This window comes from Bidens hawaiensis, unplaced genomic scaffold (genome assembly GCF_021521415.1).
Source record: "Bidens hawaiensis isolate Kalapana, Puna unplaced genomic scaffold, B.hawaiensis_p1.1 tig00023787_1, whole genome shotgun sequence".
Classification (NCBI taxonomy): domain Eukaryota; kingdom Viridiplantae; phylum Streptophyta; class Magnoliopsida; order Asterales; family Asteraceae; genus Bidens; species Bidens hawaiensis.
The window spans coordinates 361986-379616 of NW_027493732.1; the positions used below are offsets into that span (position 1 = coordinate 361986).

Consider the following 17631-nt stretch of genomic DNA (forward strand, 5'->3'; position numbering starts at 1 on the left):
TTACGTAAATCAATCCCAACTGCATGAAGAGGCAAAAGTAAAATGAGTTTGATTACATGAATGGTATATATACAAAAGTTAAATTGGAGTATGAAAGTTATTGAATTTTTTAAAAATCATATCTGCCTTAACAGACAACTTGCCTTAACAGCCAGCTTTCCTTGCAGAGGGTTTGTAACTAGTATTGTTGCACTATATGGGCTGCATTCATATTAGCAAAAAAAACTAATTGGTTAAACAATGATGATGAATAATGTGAAAATTAGCGAATATAATACTTTATACATAGAGTTTTTATTTGGTGCATTAGTGAAACTGATACATTTACTTACCTTGTAACAAGTTTGATCTTCAAAAAGTCACATTTTTCATGCAGCCCGGGTTTCATGGGAACCCGTTTAAATCAGTTCCAAAACCCACTTGAATCCGGACTGACCCATAAGTGAATGATCTAGTTTCAGCTTTGAAAAGATCTTCTAACCGGTTTCGGTTCCAACCGTGAAACCGCCCAAACCGGTCATTAGTTTGGTTTCACGGTCGGTTTCTGTCGTTTACTTGCTATCGGTTAGTTTCAAAATTTTAAAAATTTTGGTACTTGAATTCATATTGGTAAGAACAAGGTGAAAAGGACTAAGTACTGATCTGTATTCTTTTATTAAAATTGGTAAGCAATTGCAATTCTAACAACCTTTTTTTTTTGTTTTTGATGATATATAATACAACGTTCATAAGCTCTCTTGAAGAAAGATACAACACTAAGGTGTGCATACATAATTTTATTTTTTACAGAGAGGATCAACAGCCTTGATTTGGTGGTTCAATTATGTTGCTTGATGAGGTTATCAACAGCCTTGATTTGGAAGCAGAAAATGACATTCATGAGACCTTACGAATTATTCCACTTGGGAGATCAACTATAATGATTGCTAGGAGATCAACATGGATTGCATTTGAAGCTTTTAGTTCTTGCTTTTATATACTTACAATTTAGTAAAGCTTTAGCTTGCATATGATGTACAAAAATAAAGTAGATGAAGTAGTAGCAAATATGAACTAGTTAATAATATCATACAATGTCAAGCTCCCTTTATTCTTTATATTTATGTACTATGTAGCTATTAGTTCCTTTGAGTTGTATTTTATTCTTTACGTGTGTAGCAATTAAATTTTAGATTTGAAAGCATGTAGTGGTAACAACACAACACATTGCACATGAACTTCAATTGGCATTTGAAAAGAGATACAGTGATTGCTTGTTTCGTTGTCCATAATTTTATAAGGACATGCAGCATTAATGATTATTTATTTATGGACTACGATGAGAGCACTATCTTTTTTGATATACAAGGTGGAGAAAGCGATCGCCAGTTCGTTCACTATATTTTCGGAGTTCTAAACAAACAGATACATTTCATTCAGCATAAAATAGTTCAGAGGGTAAGATAGTCATTTTATACAGTTATTCAGATGTCCAACCAAACAGACTTAAACTAGTGCAGATCTTACTGGATCAGACCCTCTTAACCATTCAGACCTCTTTATGATTCAGCACTTAACGATTCAGCAATTGTCAAACAGCCCCTTAGTCTAGATGGTTTGTTCATGTGTGTAGGTTGAGAGACCTCGGTTCGAACTGGGTCTGCCCCATCTTTTTTTTTTTTGGTTTATTTCCTTTTACCATACTTTCATTTTTTTAAAACTAATTAACTTATCATAAATTTTTATATAATAAATAAAATTATTCTAAAGTAATTAAAATTAATTATAAATTATATTATCATCTTCACCTAAAAACTAACTTTTTCATATTCGTTAAGTGTCGTTAAACCTGTTAATATTATTTTTTGGTTCGTTAACTTTGTTTCATTAACTTTATAAATACATTATCATAATTGTTTCGAGGTAAAATTTAACCGTTAAAACCAATGTTCCGGTAAATAATATAGTTCTCATATTAACAATAAATTAATAGTTAATATTAAAATAGTAATGTAATCGTTAAAATTCCGTAAAGCTTAAAAATAATATTGTATTACCAAATGCCTTAAATTCATAAAAGCAAATTACTTAACCTATTATATAATCCCGTTAGTTAGTCTTTTTACTTTTACATTTTTATTATAGTTCGTGAAGTTCAATTGCTTCGGTTTTGTCATCGGCCTGTCGATTTTTATTTCAAGTTTATCTTCGATTTCGAGGTGAATTTCTCACATCCCCTTTTTAAACGCCTTTTACATTTTGGGAGTAGCATGTATATTCTACTCAAATGATTACTTAGTATGCTTTATTCAAAACTACAATTCGCATTATGGACTTGTGTGTTTATTTGCGTACTTACGTTGTGCTATTATCCGAGTACGTTGATTGTTACCAACTGGAAAGGACCTTGTGTGCGTTGTGCTATTATCCGAGTACGTTGGTTGTCCCCAACTGGAAAGGACCTTGCGTGCGTTGTGCGATTATCCGAGTACATTGGTTGTTACCAACTGGAAAAAACCTTACTCGCGTTGTTACATATGTTCATAGAATTGTATGATTTTTATGTATGTATATAAAAACTGTGTGATTCTCACCAACTACTTGTCGTTGACTGTTTATTTTATATACATGCTACAGATATAATTATTAGAAGATGATGTCATGATGAAGACACTAGACTTAGGATATTTTAAATAATTAACAAGTTGATTTCAGTTTTATCTTTTATTGAATGTATTTCCTAGTTGAACTTGTGTACTTGAATCTTGAATGCATTAATGATATTGTCACTTAATAGTGTCACATATGTTTTGAACAATCTGTACGTCACACTCGAGCGTTTCTGCTTAAGCCGGGGTGTTACACCACTTTTTTAATTTATGCATTTTAATTTATTTTATTAAATATGATAATTTCAAATATATACTTTAAATATAAAAATAGTATTAAATAAAAAAGAAAAATACGAAAGGATAATGATGAAGAATGGTGTATACCCCTAGGTTGAAGGGTGATGTTGAATAGGGGTGTTCAAAACAGGATATCCAAATCCGAACTTCGGATATCCGAACCTTTCGGATAGTGAATATTACAATCCGAATCCGAAATTTCGGATATCCGAAAAGAAAAACCTATTTTAAAAATAAACTTATTCAAGATCCAAATTTTCCAATCCAACAAACTAAACATAAATTTTTCAAATTACAAGCAAATAACACAAGGTGAGAAGATTGACGAATGACGAGGGCTGTGCTGACGATTGACGAACTGACGAGGGCTGTGGTGAGCGGTGACGACTGACGAGGGCTGTGGTGATGATGTGAGACGACAGGAAAATGGAGCTGCTGCCTGTTTTGTTAGTCGTTTAGTGGTGAATGGTTTAGTGGAGCTGGAGGAATAAAAGAGAACAGTGAGATGGCGGCTACAATTTTGAAGTTTTGAAAAATGCTAGGGTTTGATGTCTTAAGAGTTGATATATAAAATAATATTAAAAATATTAAATTTAATATATTGGATGGTTCGGATATCCGAACTATCCGAAATATCTCAGAATTGCTATCCGAATCCGAATCCGAATCCGAATCCGAATTTTCGGATATCTGGGATTCAGATATCCGAATTTTCGGATATTTCGGATTCGGATTTTTGGATATTTCGGATTCGGTTTCGGATTCGGATTTTTCTGAACACCTCTAAATTGTTGAATGATGGGAGGAAAACTAACGTGATGAATGAGAAGAATGGTGTTAAGGGTGAATACCCCTTAGCCTTATCTTAAATTGACACTTGGGTGCGGATCCATGTACAACCTTGTTGAATAAATGATTGCTTTAGGACATTAATTAACTCAGCAACATCAAAAAAATGCATGTCAAAACAATAAATCTTGTGAGGTCATTGCCTATAGCATGGAAGTCGGGTACTCATAATAACCTATTATGTATTGAACCTCACCAGGAAATCCTTTCAAGCGTGGCTTACAAAATTTATATGTCGCTGGAAATGGTCTACGCATATATTCTCTTCTATACAACCGAATACCACATTCACAAACGTATTGTTGGCTTTTACGTGAAACTCTTCGGAAATGTGCAAGAAACATTCTTGTATACTGGATGCATTGTAGATGTAGAATTCTGTAATGATATAAATTCCTTTTCCATCAGCATCCCAAGTTTTTTATAAACATTCAAAGTTTCTATCGATATCCCTCAGCTATTTGTAAGAATAGTTCTCTTTGAATCCGAAACATTCTTATGAAAACCTTATAACTAAATATTGGAACATCAAAGTAATCTTGCATGAGACATCATGTGTAGCCTCATGATCTCTTGACCAGTTGACCTTATGGCATCTTCAACATGATGACATAGCAATTGCCAAGAGAAATTAAAAGTTATGAAGATCGATCGTGTACTATGAGTTATTTGATGATGAATAACTAGATAATTGAATTAGAAAGAAATTCATATCCAAAATTTGGGTCGAAAATTTAAAAGAGAAAATGATTGGTGAGAAAAATTTTAAAATTTGAGTTTTTGGTATATATTTGGGTTGATTTTTTAAAATAATTATATATATATATATATATATATATATATATATATATATATATATATATATTAAATAGCCGGGCCAAAGGTCATCCCCAAAAACTATATGATCGTTGCATAATAGTCTCGAAAGAAGTCATTACTCGAGAATGAAAAATGATCGGTATAGAGAGGGAGGGTTAATGTTCCCGCTGCTCCCGCATGCCCTTGGCTCTCGCCCCACATCCATAGCTTGCACCCTAATTACTGAGATAATATGACTTGTTAATTAGAATTCATTCATACATATTCAAAAAGTTTATAATAATGATGTGTATTTTTTTTTTCTAACACACATCCTTTCCCTGTTGTTCCAACATGCTATTAGTCAGCATTATACCTTTTATGGTTCTAAAATCATATGAAATGACAAGTAGGATGACATGCATATAGTTTGAAGATGCATCAGGTAGGAATTATGATGTATGAATTTTTAGCACAAAAAAATTTGCAATATTATCATAGATTTTGACAAAAACATTTTTGAGGTTAATCTTTAATTTAATTTGTATGTTTGTTTAAAACATTTTTGGGTTCGTTTTAAGTTTTTGATTGAAGGTGATAGGTGATGACGAATGATGATCGGCATGGACTTCTTTACGAACTTTCAATATTATCATAGATTTTGACAAAAATTTTAAATAAAGTAATTTTTAAAAGAATAATTTAATAAGAGAAAAGAATTTTTTTGGTTAGAGACCAAGCATGCAGAAGAAGAACCACGGTTTGTATGGGGCATGCTGGACAAGTGTTGGCCCCACTTAACCCTGTCTACCTTTTCTAAGTTTCTTATTGGATAGAAGGTTTATCTGGTTCAAACTGTCTCACATTTCACTCTTTTATGCCTTGATTGAGAGTAAATTAGTTAAAAGCATTCTCAATCCATCCTCCTATCTCGTTCTTTATAATTATACTAAAAACATTATCTTTTCTCTCTCATTTTTAATTAAATAATATATTTTTTATACTTTTATCATTACCTTTTCTCTCTCATTTACTCACAACCACTTTCAAAAACATTACAAAATTATAGAGATGAACAATACGTTTCTCCAAATTTAGCCATGAACAATAACATTTTCTCTCTACTCCTCTCACAACCACTTTTAACCATCTCTAAAAAATAGAGAACCCCCTCACATAATTTAGAGAATCCATTACATTTAAGTTTGTAGCGACTATTTTATTTTATTCGTTTAAATTAACGGTATGAAAAGTTGATGACGAGAGAATTTTTTTTATCCCAATAAATTCGCTGGTTTAAGTTTTTAGATTACTAATTAAGAGCAATAATTCTGTGTTTTTAATTATGGAGGGGAATGTTAACCTCATAGACGAGTCATAGACATCACGTATGCGTTATGCGAATCTGTCCACAATCATTTGTGGGAAGACACTCGTGCTACGGACTAGCTCATGGACAATTTTGTAGTCCGTTAAGTTTTGATTTTTTGTAACAAAACTTTTAGTTTTATACTAAATAATTTGAACACAAAATATAATATAATGTAGGGATTACTTCATAAAATAGCAGCCAAATTTCATATTTGCTTCAATCAGGTCACTTGTGTAAAGTTTTATTTTATTTAGGTCACTTTACTTTTATTTAGTATTTTAATCCTAGATATGTGACATGTATAGCAAGCTATTTATGTTTTTTTTTTTTTTTAAATATTTTGACAGTGCATACTAAACACATGTTAACTTAAAAGGGGTGCATACTAAACACCTGTTAACTTAAAAGAAATGTAAAGTAAACACCTCTTAATTTAAGAGGAGTGTATAATAACACCTGCTAACTTAAAAGGAGTACGTAGTAAACACCTGTTAACTTCAGATAAGTGCAAAGTAAACACCTCCTAAGAGCATTCTCAAACTATCCCCTAAAATAATGTGAGGGGTTTTGCAAATTATAGGGTGGAATTATGAGTGGTTGTTAGTATAAATTTTAAGGTGGGAAAGAAAATGTAGTGATTTTTATAAATTTTGGAAAACTTTGTTTGCCCCTATATATTTTTTTAATGTTTGTTGAATTGATTGTGAATAGAGGAGAGAGAAAACTGTAATTATAAACGTATAAAAATGTATTCTTTAATTTAACAAGAGAGAGAAATATAATGCTTTTTAGTGTAATTATAGAGATGAAGATATGGACGGGCTGGGAATGCTCTAACTTAAGAGGAATGCAAAGTAAACACTCCTTAACTTAAGAGGAGTGTAAAGTAACACATGTTATCTTAAGTGGAGTGCATAGTAAACACTTCTTGACTTAAGAGAAGTGCAAAATAAACATCTGCTAACTTAAAAGGAGTGTAAAGTAAACACCCGATAACTTACAAGGAGTGCACAGGTTTACCTCTTACTTAAGAAGAGTGCATAATAAACCTAGATAACCTGCTATTCATGTCAAATGTATAAGATCGAAACACTAAATAAAGGTTAAGTGACCTAAATAGAGCAAAACTTAACCAGTTGCCTGATCGGAACAAAGCTAAAACTTAACTACTATTCTATTGAGTAATTCTTATAATGTATGATGGATAATTTGAAAAGTGTTGAAATAAACTATAAATGAATTGCTTAATAAAATTCTTGGGAAGAAAAGAGTTTTGTGAGACGAAAGAATTTCACCGACGGAAGAATTTGCCGGTGAAAGTTGATCCCGTCGTTCACCTGTCAGTGATAATTTCGTTTGGCAGAGTTCTAGAAAAAAAAACACTGAATTATTCACGTTGAGTGTCCGTCGGTGATTTTATTATCAAGTTATCATTTGGGTAATCTGTCATTGGTAAGCAATGGATTACAGATCTTAACTTTACTTACTCTTTATGTTTTTGTTGAATATATTTTGTCAATCCAGTTCATCAATAGTTACAGAAATACCGTCCGTCGTTGATATTAACGAGACAACTAACCCTACATAAACTTTTAATCACCCCAAGATAACCAATCCTACCCACAATATAAACAATATATGGCCGATATTTGACTAATCCGCTAGAAGGTGTTCGGGAGGAATATTTGGACTGCAAACACTAAAAGTGATCCGTGACAAAGTACCTTTGACCCCGGCAGCTAGCTTTAAGCCTTTAATGTCAGTAGAGACCAAAAATCAACCAACTTTTCTAGTCAGTAAAAATCTGTCGGACATGACATATTTTCAAAAGTAATTCGGAAATCTTAAGGTATATTTATGTCTTACACTATTACATTTTCAAAAGTACTATAGCAAACATATCATGAAACTTGAAACAAACATCTAAAATCTTATACGAGTCAAAACTCTTCAAAATTACATATATAGTGATCATATATATATACACACACATATTATTATGTCTCAAGATTATACGAGATCATATAAATGTATATATATTAAAAATCGTTATTCTTTGTTGCATGCATATCTATCTATGTATGCTTTAATTCTTCAACTTCATAAATCATCAAATATGCAAATTCCAACATCAAAATGATCTGAGCTTGTTGAACTCATGAATCCATTCAACTTTTCGCCGCGCTCACAACCACCCTGATAAAACATATGACTCAAACCACCAGTATTATCATGAATGCTTTCTTCGAAGTTCGCCGAAAACCCTTGATCTCCCACGCATGTTCTGACCTCCTCCTCTTGGCTCAATTGAGAAGCGACAAATTTATCAAGATCTCTCCAATCCCGCACTTCTTCGTTACTCTTAATAATGCTGTTTGTGTTTCGTTTTTGGATTTGATTGTCTTCTTGATTGTGTCCGTACATTGAGCTTAAGGGTCTCTTAATCGATTGGATGGACGGGCTTTCGAGCTGTGGAAGTTGTATAAACTGATCACGATGAACAAAGTTTAAATTCTCTCCTGCTTCTAACTCTTGCTTGCACATGAAACTTTCTGCCAAACGAGTGTTAGAAGGCTGAACTGTGGTGTTATAATCATCCATGCTTGATGTAATAAGGCTTGGTTGATCAAATACGTAATTCGATTCCCATGGCGTGGTTGTTCTTGTTTGTCCGGTTGCACGTTTCTTGAACGCTCGACAAATTACCCATCCTTCTTCCTGTTTATATATCATCATATATAAATTTAGATCCACTTGTCTAGTTATAAATTTATCAAATATCAAACTTAATTAAAAGGTGAAAGATAAGACTAGCTATTATTATTGATCAAATTAACAGTATTAAGTGTTATGTAATAGGTGGTAGTTTGATTATTAAAATTTAGAATTTGTAAATGATAATTATGTATATTATTGGGCCTTTTTGACCAGGAGATGGTGAAAAAGTCAAATGCTTTCTTTACCACAGAAACACACTCGAATATTCCTACACCAAAAGAATGGCCTATGACCATATGAACACACTCAAATATTGAAAGATAGTGGAGAGCATGCATGAAAAAAGATGATTGAAAACCCAAAAACACACATTATAGAAATAAGGAAAATAAAAGCATTTTAACAAATTTATAATAATAATAATAATATTATTATTACGATAATTATTATAATAATAATAATAATTATTATTATTATTAATATTATTATTATTATTATTATACGATTCATTATTATTAAAATAATAGATACAAATTGTGTGGATTTAATTAGAATCTTCATTTGGTATGGAAAATTACCTAAAACCATAGAAGAAAATTTGAGTGATACACTACGTACTCTAGGTAATAGACAATATGGTTTCCCAACATGAAGTTTGTCATTCTCCTTAGGTAAAGGTACGTTATTAGTGACAGCTTTTGTTGTTCTCCGTAGGTAAGATTATTAGTGACAGCTTTTTCTGTATCTATATCGCAATAGCGACCATTTTTTGGGATCAGTAATTCGTTGCAATACACTGTTTTTATTAACCATAAACTCTTTTAAGATCTTAAACCCATAAATCCAGCAACTAGAATTTTTATCATTGATTGTGCATGTAATTAAAGAAAATTAAGTGCAGAAAATACAGAAAGTTTAATAAAAATAAATCCAATAAATGGTCTTAAAATTTTAGTACTAATAAATTCAATAGAAAACCCTAAAAGAAAAGGTTTTCGGTGAAATTTATTCCGTTAATGAAATCACATAAAACCAGCCCATAGATTGGATGAAATTTCTACGAAATGCACATTAATTAATGTATGCTATAAAACAATGAATTTACGTTGATTCTTTGAATCCGGAAAGAAAACACACAAAGTGGAAAGCATGCAAGAAACAAAATTATTAATTTTCCAAAAAAAGAAAAGTAAAGGGAAAAATAAATGTGTGAGAAACGTAAATTGTGTACGATTCTTCATTTCATTTACCGTGTAAGATTAGTATTGACGGATCTCATGAGTTTTTCAATAACAGATTCTCATGGTTAAAAAATATCCAAATTAAATAAAACGAAATGAATCAAGATTCAACAACAATATTCTTGGATTGCTTATTACCTGGGGAGGGCCATTCTCTTCGGATTCAAGCCTGTACTCATGCATGATCCAATCGGTTTTCTGGCCATTTGGTGCTCTTCCTTTGTAGAAAACTAGGGTTTTCCTCATTCCTATGAGCCTTAGTTTTTCATACACCGCTTTGTCTCTACCGGTGGCCTTCCAAAAGCCAGCCAAGGTTGCTCTATTCGTCCTTGTCCCGGTCGGGTACTTTTTATCCTTGTGACTGAAGAAATACCACTCGTTTTGCTCCTCATATCCGATCCAACATCTCTCTGAATGCAAACACAGCTTTATGTTAGAATCATGAAATAGTCACTATCTTCTTCAATCAAAAACCGATCCAATAACTTAAAGCAAGCACATTGAGCAGCTCAGTCTATATAATCCAGCCTTTGATAACTAGCTAGCAAAGCTTGATCCATATATAGAAGATTAGTTAATTATATTTTTTTAAATAATAGGGTTTGAATTGGAAATAAAAAACAAGTAAACAACCCTAATTAGGATTAAGAAAACTAAAAGCTTTTAGGCAGATCAAAAAGATGATATCATAGTAATAATTTTTTTCTCACTTCAAGATTCAAATCTAGAACATCTAGTTTATATATCCAGATGATTACGGAGGATCGTGATCGATAAAGACGCTACCTATAAGATCCCATGGTTCGATTCGGTATAGATCGATGTCTCTGATAACATCAAGATCGATCTTCTGAGATGCAACTTTCTTCCGGAGATAGTAACCAACAAGTTCTTCATCTGTAGGATGAAACCGAAAGCCAGGAGGGACAGTACATGATGATTGATTCATTGTGTCCATGATAATGAATGAAATGAACCGAGTATAATATTTGTACAACTGTCTGATCAGTTAATTCTGCATTCACCACCTTCGCTTTTATTCCCTTCTGTATGTATCAGGCTTTATTAAAAAGTAACGAGTGTGTATACATGGATATTTATATAGCAATACACATACATGAACATTATACTACTGTTGGTGGTATTTATGTAAGTACATAAAAAATAAGCACATAAAGTTTTACCTACGTTAGTAAAATCGGATGTAATATTTTATAACTTAACTTAAATTAATATTCTGATTTTTTAAAGAGGACAACACCTTGGTAATTAAATATACTGAGTTCGAATTTGTAACTTGGGTATTACACTCTTACGTAGTAAATTATCAAAAGTATGTTACAAAAGCATGTTAATTTTTTTTAATAATTAAATTTACACTCTACAGAGATTGAATCCTTACCTTCTATTTTACACCTTAAACTGTTTATCACTCTATCAACTCTATCAAAGTGGGAATGAATATGAATATGAACGGTTAAATGTTTTAATTAATATGAATATGAATATATTCTGAATCTTTCTTTATAAATAGGAAAAAGCTACAGGGGGATATGAGAAAATCATTAAGCAAACGGCTTAAAAAATGACAAGTGTTGTAGGTATAATCATCAACTCATTTGATAGTGAGCTACACTCAAAACCATGCTTATCCATCTCTAAAAAGAGGCATTATTATTGTATATGTAAGAATAGTAATTCTGTCATACTATGAAGGCATGTAAAGAAATTTTTTAGTGGATGATTATTAAGTTTTTTTTTTAACTGTTTAGTATGGTTGTTTAAAGTTTTTCTGATTAGATTATTTAATTTTTATTGAGGTGTTTTAATTCAATCCCATGTAATATATTTATAATTTTTAGCTTTTTATAATAAAGTGAGAAAAATAAAACATATATAAACTTTTGTTACTAATGAACAATAACTTTTCTTTAATTAACTTGAGATTTGAGTTAATATCATATTAAAAGTTAATGAATGGTGATCAAGTTTTAGGAGAATGTGCATTCATGTGTATTATCTATGCATCAATCAAGTTTGTATTGCCACCTCACTTCTACCATTAATTACCCACAACCACAAAGTTATCGGCAGCAACTACTCACAAGTACCCTAAAACTTTTTTAATTCATTTTAATTTTTCAATGGTCAACAATGAAACAATTTTATGTGGCAAACCTTTGTCATGGATTGAAGCCATGCACCTTACCCACGTGGATGGGGTGGTATTGCCATATGGTTCGGAAGCCATGCATCATACCCATATTAATGCTTCGTCCTCTCTTATAAATGTGTAGTTTAAGCCAAACTATATAAAAAGCACAACTCTTCTTGAATCCTCCAAGCATAACAACAACAACTCTTCTCATTACCACAACAACAAGAGAAAGCCCAACTCACAAAACTATGTCATAGCCCAACCGCAATTTCAACAAGCACCTACAAACAAGAAGCCCTACACCGGCCCACACCCTTATTGCAACACTTTCCAATGCCATCATCAGGCCCAATCCACATGTTGGGTGTGCCCCAATTGCCACTAATTCGGCCACCTAACCCAATATTGTCGAGAAGCACCTCATGTGCAAGCCACCCACCACGGTTCGCACTATCAAACCAACCCAACCGATCCATCCCCCGTGCTCCAATCATCCCTCCCGTTAAGGCTTGTTACAATTGCAGTGATCCAAATCACCTCCGCAACGCATTTCCTCGACTCGCTCAAGCCCACTAAGCCTACGTTGCACCGCTACCCTACTACACCTCCCAAGCCTATCAAGTGCAAGATTACCAACCCCAAGTACCCCAACTCATGGCTCCTCCAACTCCTCAAGCCCAACCCATGGTCATGCAAGCCTATCAAGATCCAACCCCTCAAGCTTCAACTTCTCAAACCCAAGCACCTCAAAGAACCCAAGGGCAAGTGACGTGTGCGAATATATATATAAAATTTGAATAAAAGTTTCACACGAATCAGGTTTTAAAAATGGTTTTCACCAACAACCAAACCACACACGAAAGGCAAGTGTACTTATCATTTGTAGCAAAGTATCGGTAAGAACCGAGTGTCAATCCATGGACACGGCTAACTTTTGATACTAAATCTTTGTAATTAACTTAACCAAACAAACAATCTAACTAATTTCTCAAGTGACTAAACTAGCATACAACAATAACAAAGCAAATGAAATACAACTAACAATCAATCCAAACAAAGCTACTTAAATTATGCATCCACTTCAACTTAGTGACAAAATAACAATGATAATGACAAACATCATATATTAAGCATCAATATCAAATTCCAATCAATGCAACCTAATACTAGCAACAAAACAACATGATGGGTTTTCAACAAGTTAATAACCATATATTAGTAAGTTTGTCAAAACTACCTAATCTCACAATTAAAGGAAAGCTAGCATGAAAACAACAAACTAATCACCTAGAACCATGTAAAATAGACAAGTTTAAGAATACTAGTTAAACACATGAGTCTTTCAAATTAGCAAAATATAAACTAAGGATTATGGCCTTAATCTCTAGCAAACATCAACCAATTCAAAGAATCATGTTATCACCATACAATTTTCCAATATCAAGTGATAGGTTTCATACTTGTTAAAATTCATAACCAAGTTAATTTCCACTAGTCATTCCTAACTTAGTGATATAAACAAAGTATGCTTACACAAACTAAGTTCATAAACAAATACTTAACACATAGTTTTCCAACATATTATGACTAAGCATCTATCAAACTAACAAGATTATGAATTAAAACAAGCATTCAACCATTAAACTCTATTCAAGAACATGTCATAAACTTAAAGAACATCAACTTGCCAAAATCATGCATAGATAAATATCACATAAGCAAAAGTTTCAACATAATCTAAGTAACAAGAGTATTTAGCCCATAAGGCTTGATACAACAAACAAAATCAAAGTAGTCTTACAAATCATTGTCAAGAACAAAAGATTGCAAACTAGAATGAATGATGATTGCACACTTGAAAGAATGATCACACAAAGATGGAAGCTTTGAATTCTCTCTAGCAAACACGCAATAATTTTTCAGCAATTTCAAAGAATTCCCCTATGGCTCCACACCTGAAATGAAGGTAATGGAGGTGTATTTATGCATTCTAGACGTCTGGCACGGGCGGGTGCACGGGCTTGCATAGCCGTGCCTATTTGTGGAAAGTCAACCCTTGTCTTTAATCTGACCAAAAAGTCAGATTTCTCTGTTCTGGCACGGGCTGGCACTGGCTTGCACGGGCCGGTTATTTTGACTTTTCTCAGCATTAGATCATACACCTGCTTGCACTGGCACATTTCCTGGTTGGCACGGTCCCATGCACGGGCTGGCATGGGCGTGCAGGTCTGGCAGATTGCTGTTTTTGTCCCCGAAACGCCCTCTTTTCATGTTTTCTTTATCGGGTGGGCGCCCGGACCTGCAAATTCACAAATAACTCAAATAAGTACCTAAAACAATGAATTTGCATGGATTTCGGCATAAATATGAGGATAAGTCGATGCAATAAGATGTACACTTTGTGTTACATCAGCGAGCTTTCACCATCAATACTTATCGAGCCCGAAACTCGAAAGATGTGGTGAACGGCGCATTTCTAGTTAATAAGCACCATGCTTCGGTACTATTTAATTCGGGAGCCGATAGGAGTTTCATTTCCTTTGATTTTGAATACATACTTGATGTGTGTCACACCCCGATCCAGGGCCTAGGAGTGTGGCCATCAGTTGGTACCTGTTTTGTAAATATATCAAAGTAGCGGGTTCATTTTAGCAGAAGACTTTGAATATTAAAATATTAATTTACATTATCAAATTTCTCGGGAATTAAACTCCCGAGTTTCAGTTTTACAAATTCATAATATTAATTATACAAGGATTTATATTTATCAAAAACGAGCCATCTGTAGCGATCTTCTAATGACTCACATCCTTGTATATCATCTATAGTCATCTAGTTACCTGCATAGGTGGGAAAAACACGTCAGCTATATGCTGGTGAAACGTTGACTCGATAAAACTTTTATAACAGTCGTTAAATACAAACATAGTTTTTTGTTTCACAAACTCAGCAGGAACGCCTGTCAATTCCCCGGGATTTGTACCACTGCCCTACACACACAATTCAAAGGTTCCCTGAGTATATAGCCCTTGTTCAGAGACAACATTCCCCTAGGCTATATAACCCAGTTAGAGAACTGGTTATGACTGACTTGGTTTTGTATGCCAATTATCAGTTATGTTTGGATCCAGACACATGTGTATTCGGTCTGAGTTGCTTTTTATTATCTATTTTGTATTGTAACAATTTTAGAGATTTTATCTCATGCAAACATTTATCAGACTCTTTGTAATAAACAACATGTCTATTACAAAAGTAAAATCAGTTCAGACAGAAAAAGGTTAACGTGTTCACCTCGTATATCAGTAGTAAATATCAACCTCATTGACTTCAGTATGCTATTAACCTATATTCATAATAGGTATGTATAAGTACCTAGTTGGTATAATTTAGCAGACTTAATGTCTGATTCAGTTCAGCAGACTCGAGGTCTGATCAGCAGACTTGAAGTCTTATTCAGTTTCAGCAGACTCGAGGTCTGATCAGCAGACTTGAAGTATGATTTAGTTTCAGCAGACTCGAGGTCTGATCAGCAGACTTAATGTCTGACCTAACCTTAGTATAGTTATAGTCGTTTTATGAAAATACTTTGGATTTACATATGACGTTTGGAATAGCACGCTTTGGCCTAATAAAGGATATCACGTTGGCAAACTTCTCCAGGTAAGCAAACGTGTCCCGCGGTTGATTGGGATTTGTACGAATTGCTTTCCTTAGGCAGTCTACTAATGATACCCCCCTTCCAGTTACTACATGCCCGTCAAAATAATAGTTTTGATAATATTACTTCACATGGAAGCAACGTCTTTGCTTTATAAAACATTACTTGGAAAAATAATTACAGTTTAACGACTATACCCTTAACTAATCTATATCTTATCTATTTAAAGTAACTAATAAAGTAACTTAACCTTAATCCTACCTTAATCGGCTTGACGAGTCTTAAGAACTAAGAAATCAGCAGCACTTCGATGTGCACTTCGTTTTCAAGATTAACAGCTCGTTCGGCAGCGTAACAACACCCGATTCTTTGCTAGAACAGCCTCAGAACCACCAGAACTCTCTTGGCACGACTCCCTAGGTTATGTGTGTGAGAAAAGTGTGAAAATGGGATGAAAACGACTGAACTCGTGGCTGCCCTATCTATAGCCGTTTTTGTGCATCTTCGCGATACGCGAAGATGTTTTCCTGAGCATCTTCGCGATACGCGAAGTTGCTTAAGTCGGCGCCGCAATTCTGCATGTCAACCCCAGGCTGCCACGTGTCACCACGTCACTGGATAACGTTGAAATGTGTGCCAACATCTTCGCGATACGCGAAGATATTCCTTCTTTGCATCTTCGCGATACGCGAAGGTGCAGAATTTCATTTTCAGTCCTTCTAAATTCTGGATTTGACATTTTTAGCCCTTTAACTTCTAATATTGACATTTTTGCCCAAAACTAGACAGGGTATTTTCACGATGTTACAATGTGCCCCATAGTAAATTGTTTAAACCCTTCCCGGTAGAGATCGCTAACTGTAGTTCAATCATTATTGACTCCGTTGTCCGTAATTGCACGTTCGCTCTTAATTGGAAAAATTTCTCTATTGACCTTATCCCTATGCAAATGGGTAGCTTTGACGTCATCGTTGGTATGGATGCCAAAATTCTATGTTTCAAGAAACTCATTCATATCCCTATCGATGGGGGCGTGGTTCTAAACTTTCCCGGAGAAGACCCTTCTCAAAGCTAAACCTCATATCATGCCTCGAAGCCTAACGTTATTTACACAAGTAGTATACCTCTTTCTTAGCCCATGTCACCACAAAAGCCCATGAAGAAAAGCAACTTTCCGACATTCTGGTTGTTCACGACTTCCTCGAAGTCTTTCCCGATGATGTTTCCAGAATCCCTCCCGTACGACAAGTTGAGTTCCGTATTGACCTCGTACTCGGAGCAAACTCCGTAGCCAAAGCACCTTACCGCCTTGCACCCTCCGAAATGCAAGAACTCTCCAACCAAACCCAAGAACTCATGGGCAAGGACTTCATTCTCCTGAGTTCATCTCCATGGGTCGCACCCATCTTCTCTATAAAGAATAATGATGGTACTCTTTCGATGTGTGTCGATTGTCGTGAACTCAATAAGCTTACTATCAAGAACCGTTATCCCCTTCCGAGTATCAATGATCTTTTTGATCAACTCCAAGGAGTCGCATATTTCTCCAAGATTGATCTTCGTTCGGGTTATCACCAACTCTGCGTCCACGAAGATGACATACCCAAGACCGCTTTCCGTACTCGTTATGGCTACTTTGAGTTCCGTGTTATGCCTTTTGGGTTAACTAATGATCCCGCGGTTTTCATGGACCTTATAAATCGTGCATGTAAACAATACCTCGATAAATTTGTGATTGTTTTCATCAACGATATCTTGATATACTCCAAATCCGTGACCAAGCATAAAGATCATTTGTTCGCCATTCTTGACTTGTTACGAAAGGAACAACTTTACATTAAATTCTCCAAATGCCAATTTTGGATAAAGTAATTTCAATTCCTGGGCCACATCGTCAATGACAAGGGTATTCATGTCGATCCCGTTAAAATCGAAGCAGCTAAAAA

At 34.1% G+C, this 17631-nt stretch overlaps 1 protein-coding gene across 1 annotated transcript; it reads right to left on the reverse strand.

The window, feature by feature from the left end:
• Positions 1 to 8007: 8007 nt before the first annotated feature.
• LOC143567973 (NAC domain-containing protein 37-like) lies at positions 8008 to 10910 on the reverse strand. The gene is made up of 3 exons (XM_077054246.1): positions 10653 to 10910; positions 10005 to 10276; positions 8008 to 8625 (listed from the first exon to the last, which is right to left on the reverse strand). The coding sequence occupies exons 1-3, from the start codon at positions 10822 to 10824 to the stop codon at positions 8008 to 8010; spliced, it is 1062 nt and encodes a 353-aa protein (XP_076910361.1). The 5' UTR covers positions 10825 to 10910.
• Positions 10911 to 17631: the final 6721 nt, after the last annotated feature.

Coding starts and splice junctions, on each gene's coding strand:
- LOC143567973 (XM_077054246.1), bottom strand. CDS start 10,824: ATGGACACAATGAATCAATCATCATGTACTGTCCCTCCTGGCTTTCGG. Junction 10,277..10,652: donor CGAACCATGGGATCTTATAG/GTAGCGTCTTTA, acceptor GTTTGCATTCAG/AGAGATGTTGGATCGGATAT. Junction 8,626..10,004: donor AAGAGAATGGCCCTCCCCAG/GTAATAAGCAAT, acceptor ATATATAAACAG/GAAGAAGGATGGGTAATTTG.